Source organism: Lipotes vexillifer, unplaced genomic scaffold, assembly GCF_000442215.2.
Source record: "Lipotes vexillifer unplaced genomic scaffold, Lipotes_vexillifer_v1.1 scaffold926, whole genome shotgun sequence".
NCBI lineage: Eukaryota > Metazoa > Chordata > Mammalia > Artiodactyla > Lipotidae > Lipotes > Lipotes vexillifer.
This window is the reverse complement of record NW_006798085.1, coordinates 1123534-1131091: the sequence shown is the minus strand read 5'-3', so window position 1 is coordinate 1131091 and position 7558 is coordinate 1123534. Positions and strand designations below refer to the sequence as shown.

The following is a 7558-nucleotide window of genomic DNA, read 5'->3' as shown; positions in this document are numbered from 1 at the left end:
TTTTTTGTATGCGGGCCTCTCACTGTTGTGGCCTCTCCCGTTGCGGAGCACAGGCTCCGGACGCACAGGCTCAGCGGCCATGGCTCACAGGCCCAGCCGCTCCACGGCATGTGGGATCTTCCCAGACCGGGGCACGAACCCGTGTCCCCTGCATCAGCAGGGGGACTCTCAACCACTGCGCCACCAGGGAAGCCCAGAAAGCTTGATCTTTGAATTTTTTTTTTTTATGCCTGACAGACGAGATACCAACACTATCTTTTCGTTAATGGCTCCCATATTTATATCACTAACCCAGACCTCTCCTGACTTTGAACACCATACGTGGATGTTTCACAGACATCTCAAACTTAACATGCTCTAAATTGAACTGCTGGCTTTTTAATCCCCAAATGTGCCCCCACACTCATGTCTTTACCATCTCAATAAACAGGCCACCACTCACCCAGGTTTTAAGCTAGAAACCTAGGAGTTAGCTTCAGTTCCTCCCTTCTGAATTGCCACATCCAGTCCATCAACAAGGCCTGCCAGTTCTAGCTACAAAATGTACCTTATGTCCTTCTGTTTCTCTCTTTCTCCACTATCATACCTTCATCTAGGCCGCCAGCATCTCTCACCTGAAATATCCAAGCCATTAACTATAAAGACCTGGATGATCTGGCATCTGCCTCTCTCCAACCTCGTCATATATCATACTCCCCTTGTTCACTAGACTGCTGCCATAATAGCCTTCTTTCAGTTCCGAACAGATCCAGTTCTTCCTTTCTACAGAGTCTTTGTACATGTTCTCTTTGCATGGAATGCTCTTCATTTATCTGTCTTTCTGGGCTTGTCTTTCTCCCCTACTAGAATGTATACTCCATGAGAGCAGTTGCCATTTCTCTCTTGTTCTCTGTGTGGTATGTCTAGCACAGGGCTTGGTATATAGAAGGTGCTCAAAAAATATTTATTCTTGACAAGCAGGGGGGAACAACATGAGCAAAAGCCCAAGGCAGGGTAGTTGGAGATATGTACAGGAAATGGAGAATAGTCTGATTTGGCAGAAGCTAAGAGTAGTATGGTTGGAGGACTGTAAGGAAGTGATGTGTATGGAACATTGAAAAGGAGAGGGGCAGAAAGACAAGTTAACGTGTTATAATGGTACTTCAACTGGGAAGAAGTGATAAAAATGAAGTTACAACTATCAGAGATATTACTTTTGCAAGAAGCATTTATATGATTAGAAAACAAATTGTTCAAATCCTTATTTAATTTCTGTAAGTGCTCCATCCCCCACCTCATGACTTTACACAGTGAGGCCATCCGACATAAAACACCTAAATGGTATGTCCTCTCTCTCCCTCAAAACCTGTCTCTTCACGTATCTTCTCTACTCTAATTCCCATCTTTGAGGCGTAAGTGTAAGTCTTGATTAACTGTCCCTACATTTTTTTTTTTTTTTTTTGGCGATACGCGGGCCTCTCACTGTTGTGGCCTCTCCAGTTGCGGAGCACAGGCTCCAGACGCGCAGGCTCAGTGGCCATGGCTCACGGGCCTAGCCACTCCGCAGCATGTGGGATCTTCCCGGACCGGGGCATGAACCCGTGTCCCCCGCATCGGCAGGCGGACTCTCAACCACTGCGCCACCTGGGAAGCCCTGTACCTACATTCTTTTGACAGAAATGGAGAAGTAGAAGCTGGGTAAGTAATGGGTCTAGTTTTAGATTTACTGAATTTAGGTCCTAAAGTGACAACTGGACAGCCATGTCCATAGACAGATGGAAATGTGTAACTAAAACTTATCAGACTGTTTTGCTGCTAGTGCTAAAAATTCAGGAGTGTCGCTGGGTGTGGATAGTTTGCCAAGAAAAAACATGTAGAGAGAAAAAAAAAGCCAAGGATAAAACCTTGGGGCAAATTAAGGGAGAAGGAAGAGGAAAGAAAGAACAGAGGTAAGAGACTCAACAAGGTACAGGTAAAAGTACTTATAGAAAGAAGCCTGGGGAAGAGAGAGGACAAATGTCATGTCCTCTTTGAAGCTTCTCTCTACCTGTCTCCCCTCCCAGATACTGTAGCACTTAGTTTATGTTACTTATCAGGCCATAACAATCTGTTATTTTCTAGACTTGGAACTTCTAAAGGTCAGAGACCTTGACTAATTATATCCTTAGTATCCTAATTATATCATTATATCCTTGGTACCCAACCAGTAATTGGATCATAGTAGGTACTTGAGGTATCTTTGGGAAGGACAGATAGAGTGGTCATCAGAAAGATGGAAACAATATGGTATAGCAGAAAAAGCCTGGGCTTTGGAGTCAGACCTGGGGTGACCAGTCCAATTTCTGCCACCTAGTAGATGGGGCATCATCAAGCCCCCCTTAACCTCAATTCTTCCCATCAGATAACAATATATTGCTGCTTACAAAGCACTTTCATGAATATTGTTCATTTGGTCCTCTTAACAGGCCCATGAAGCAGATATTATCCCATTTTAGAAATAAGGAAATGGGCGCTGAGTACTGACTTGTCCAAAGTTACATGGCTGGTAAGTGGCCAGGCTTTAAACTCAGGTCTTCAAATTCCCAGTTCTAGTGCTGTTTAGAAAAGAGAGAAGAGTGGTCATTTGAAAAGGCAGAACATGGATTGAGGGAAGCTGTTTCTAGGATAGGGGAAAGGCACCAGTAGGGTGAAAAATTGTAACTGCTAATGACAGGGAGGATGATTGATTGAGTGAGGCTTGGAAGAATGTGGGTGGGGACAGGATTGATAGCCAAAGTGGAATGGTAAAGACAACATTAGCTCCTTAAAGGCAAGAGGAGAGGAGGAAAGGTGAAGCTATAGAGATTTTAAGGTAAAAAGGGAAATTGAATTTCTACATTGGCTGGCCATCTGGTGAGCATGATGTTGGCATGGAATCCACAAAAGATGAGCAAAAAGATAGCTGAACAAGAGTGACCATTCTGCTGAAGTTTGATCATATGAATTTGTAGTTGACTCATTTGACACAAATTTGTAGTTCGTTACCTCTCTTCAGCAGCTTGGGAACAGAAAAGGGGAATGAATGATGAAAGTGGCCCAGAGTCAGAAGGGGGACAAGCACTGGGGGATTCTAGGGTGATAGGGAGTGTTTGCATGCAATGGCTCACCATAGGAAATCTACAACAGTGACAAAGTTCTAGGACAGTGGTTTACAATCTGTTCCTTCGAGCCCTAAGATTTTACCACAGTGCCTGGGCAGGGGGCATGTTGGGAGCCCTCCTCTGATTTAACCAAGGCGGATTTTATCTTTTATTACTTTCTGGAGTTCCAAATAAGCTCTCATAAGAAGAAAGGGTTCTTCTGCTAAGACAGAAAGGTTTAAAAAACACTGGCCTCAAAGAATAGGAGTTCAGGAACTTAGAAGTCCCAAAGATGACTAGGAGCAAAGTCATAGAAGCAAAGGAAGTAGAGAAGAAGGAAAGACGAGAGAGTGTGACTAGACCACATGCATGCAGAGGATGGGAAAGGAAGCACAGGAACCAAGTGGCACCAGGGTTAAATGTTCTCAAGTGATATCTGTAATAGCATTCATGAACTAGGAATTGATCTGTGTAGTGTTTTACTCAGAAGGCCACCTATGATGGTGCTGTGACAATTAATTGTAACATTACATAAAGTGCCCACTTGTTGATTAAAAGGAGCAGAAGAGCCTAAAAGTTTTTATAATAAAGAATGTTTCCAGAGCGGAGGTTCTTGACTTTTTGTGGGTCATGGACCTCCTTAACCTCTCCCTTAACCCCCCCCCAAAAAAAAAAAAAAAAAAAAAAGAAGAAGAAGAAGCATACACGTAGAATTCTATACAAAATTTGGGGGAGTTCAAGAACACCCCTCCCTCCAAACTCTGTCCATGTACCTCAGGTTAAGAACTTCAGATTTGGGTGAACACCCACAGAGGAGCATCTGATTCTGGAGGTCTAGAGTGGGGTTCCAGACATAGATATTTCAAGATACTTCTCTTGGAAGTTGTGGAGTTTTCCCTTGATTCCTCTCTTTGCCGCAAGACCTTACATCCAATAAACCAACAAATACTGTTATATTTTAATTATGTCCACATCTCACCACCTCCCTATTTCAAGTCACTGTCTCTCGCCTGGATTGTGGCAATATCCTCTTAATTGATTTTCCTGCTCCACCCCCCCCCCCCCCCCCCCCCACAGTCTACACACAACAGAGTAGTCCATTAAAAAGTTCATTTCATGTAGTCTATTTTAAAGCTTCCAGTGGCTTTCTCTTCTCAAAATATCATGACATTTGATATTTCGTGTATTCTTGGCCTACAGGGTTCTACAAATTATGGCCCTGGCTATCTCTCTGACCTCACTTCTATTATTCTTCACGCCATGCCAGCCACACTGACCTCCTTGCTATTTCTCAAACATGTCAGGCCAGCACTCTCCCACCCCAGGACCTTCATATTTGCTTTTCCCCCTTAGATACTGTTTCAGATACTGGCATGGCTTCCATCCTTATTTCCTTGAAGTCTTTGCTCAAATGTCATCTCTTCAAAGAAGTCTCTCCTGATCACCCGTACTTTCGCACCATCACTCTATCCACTTTACCTTGCTTTTTTTTGCTTCTTCAGAGCACTTCACCACCACCTGACTCATCTATTTCTTTTTGTCTGTCTTCTCACACTAGAATGAAAGCTTCAGGAGAGCAAGGACTTTCTTGTATGCACTGTTGTGTCTCAAGCACTGAGAACAGTACCTGTCACACAATAGGTAGTCAGTAAATAGTTGTCCAATGAGTGATAGATGACATACTAGAATGCATCCTGAAAAGGGCAGGCAGGGTGGATATGAGTCTTCAAATTATACTAGGATGAGTTAGAGGAGCTGGAAATGTTTTGCCCAGAAGAAAAGAAGAGATGACCATTTTTTAGGCTATTTCACAAGGAATTTCTGCATCAATGGCAGGTAAATGACCCCTAAGATTCTATGACTATTTGAAGCTGTAATTCCCAAGTGGACATTGTATATACTAAGCACCCAACCTAGTAAAGGTTGATGTCATATAATTACTAAGGCACTCCCTTCTCAAAATATGATGGGAAGAGTTGCTCATATCAGGTTACTTCGATATTTTTCTGGTTTCAGGATGTATTTCTCAGCTTCTGCTGATCCCTTCCTTGCCTTGTAGTCTTGAGAGAACTGCCTTGGTGGCAAATTTTCCGAGGTATAGAATCTGTATTTTTGCCTAAATGGAAATCGGTGTACCTGGTCATTTGTAAAGGTAAAATTGTATCGTGACCTTCTTTTGAAGGAACACCTCTTTATTTTTAAGTTTATGGCTAATGCGTTTCTGTGGAACAGATACAAGCAGAAGAAGGAGGTGGAGCATAGGTTGTCTGCACTGAAATCTGCTGTGGAAAGTGGTCAAGCAGATGATGAGTGTGTTCGTGAATATTACCTCCTTCACCTTCGAAGGTGGATTGGTATCAGCTTAGAAGAGATTGAGAGCATTGACCAGGAGATAAAGATCTTGAGAGGAAAAGACTCTTCAAAAGAGGTAAGCCTGGTCACTGCCTATATCGCTAAAAAAGCTACTGTCAGAGATTTGAATCTTCTACAGGAGAGTAATCGAATTAAAATCCTTTTAAGTCTCCATAAAATCATTGTTCTTATTAAGATTAGTGGAGGAAGGCTGAAGGTTCACTAGGATAGCTTTCTTTCTAGTTTATAGTATTGTTCCCCAGTGCTTTCTAACCTGTAACACACTTCCAGTCTTTTGTAATTTTGTGACATGCCAGGAGGGAAGGAGGCTTCTCTGAAGTGAAAATTAGTTTGGGCTGTGAGCACTCATGACTCCTGAAGGAAGGCGCAGGGAGCTGGGCCTTGAAAACCTGTGCTTGACTGTAGTAAACAGGAAGAGGGATAGGATGGGAATGAAGAAGAAGAGTGTAACTGGAGAAGAGAGAGAAAAGAGTAAAACGAAGATAAAGCAAAAGACATGGAATGTGTTTAGGTTGGGGGAGAAACCAGGATTTAACATTACACAGTGATACACCCTCACACCTTAGGTCACCCAAGTATGAAACACAGCAAGGACATCTCTGCACAAAATGTCGGGCATATTGGTAAAGAAAACTTGGTGTAACCCCACTTTGGCTGTCTCTGAAGATCATAACTGTGTTTTGGAGCTGCTACTTCAAAATATTAGGCTCTGCTGCCACTTATTTTTTGGTTCAGAACATAACATGAATTGAGTTGAATTTATCAGTTAGTCGCAGGCATTTAAGTCCTCAGAGAAACCTCTTGCTAATTCGATTTGCACTAATTAGCCCAGGAGCTTTTGCCTCAGGGTAACATCAACCTAGTTTCTCCTGTGAAGGGATCAAAGAATGAACAATTAGTATTCTAGAGCCTTAAGGCCCCTTGGGCATATCTAGATGAGTGGTTTTCAAGCATCATGAGGCTGGACTCCTCTGGATCCTCCCATCTCCTTAGTTTTTTGTTTTTATGCTCTCTCATTTGGTATTGGGATTGGCTCTGGAAGTGATGGAGTTTAGAACCAAGTGAACATTTTTCTTGACCATAGTTTGTTTTGGTGTGCCCCTGGACAGCCAAGTTTCCTTGAAACATTTCTGTGCACCTGTATATGAAAGATACTAACCCATTCTTCCCCCCCTTGCATTTAGGAACATCCACTTCTAAAACACCCTAGGGAGCTCATGACAATTAATAGCAAAATTACATTGGACAGGGTTTTAGCAGAAGGATCTTCATAATTCAACTTTAGCACTGAAGGCCAGGCTAAGGAACGGGGCTTCAAATTGAGCTCAAGGGTTTTAGATGGAACATGGAAGAAGGCTTTGGAATCTTCCTCTTTGGAGGGGAGTATTTTAAAGTCAAGTAATTTTTCACTTGTGGTGAAATGATTCCTGGGAGAGCTTTCTCTTCCTCCCTTTCCAGCAAGATACTTGGGCCACCTCAGGAGAGCTAACCAACCTCCACCATTAGTATTCTGCAAATATATCTTAGAGACTGATAAATAGGGCTTTTCAAGCACCTAAAGACATAAGAGCCTGCATAGTGGGGTGGGCAGAATTACAAGTACACTTCTGATAATTATTTCCTTTTCAGGCATCAACTTCTCACTCATCTCGTCAGGACAGGCCTCCAATGAAACCGTTTGTTCTCACTCGGAACATGGCCCAAGCCAAGTAGGTAGTATTAAAAAGTGGGTTGCCTTTGCAAGCCCCCTGCTTTTATGGTTCATTTACAGTGCATGAGTAACAGAAGGTAATGGCTTCACCTGGGGAGGCTGTTCTTCCATCAGAGGTATCTCCTCTGATACTTTCTCTGTCTGTCTTCATCAGACATTTCCCTCACAAACTCGAGCTTAAAAATAGGCTAGAAAGGAAACCAACAAAAATTAATTAATTAACTAATTAAAAACAGAAAGAAGAAAAGAATCTAAGGGAGAATTGTAGACCTTAAAATTGTTTCCCACTGTTTCCTTCAGCTACAGTTCTCAAAAGGACATGTTTGCCTATCTAGGTTTTTTTTTTTTTTTTTTTTTTTTTTTTTTGGGCACCGGG

General features: G+C 42.5%; 1 protein-coding gene across 2 annotated transcripts in view; it reads left to right on the top strand.

Moving 5' to 3' along the window:
* Positions 1-7558, top strand: part of IGBP1 (immunoglobulin binding protein 1) — a 38862-nt gene that overhangs the window by 4641 nt on the left and 26663 nt on the right. For both annotated transcript variants that reach the window (XM_007470133.1, XM_007470132.1), the window contains exons 3-4: positions 5331-5526; positions 7101-7180. In XM_007470133.1, coding sequence (XP_007470195.1) covers positions 5331-5526; positions 7101-7180 — 276 coding nt within the window. The remainder of the gene's footprint in view (positions 1-5330; positions 5527-7100; positions 7181-7558) is intronic.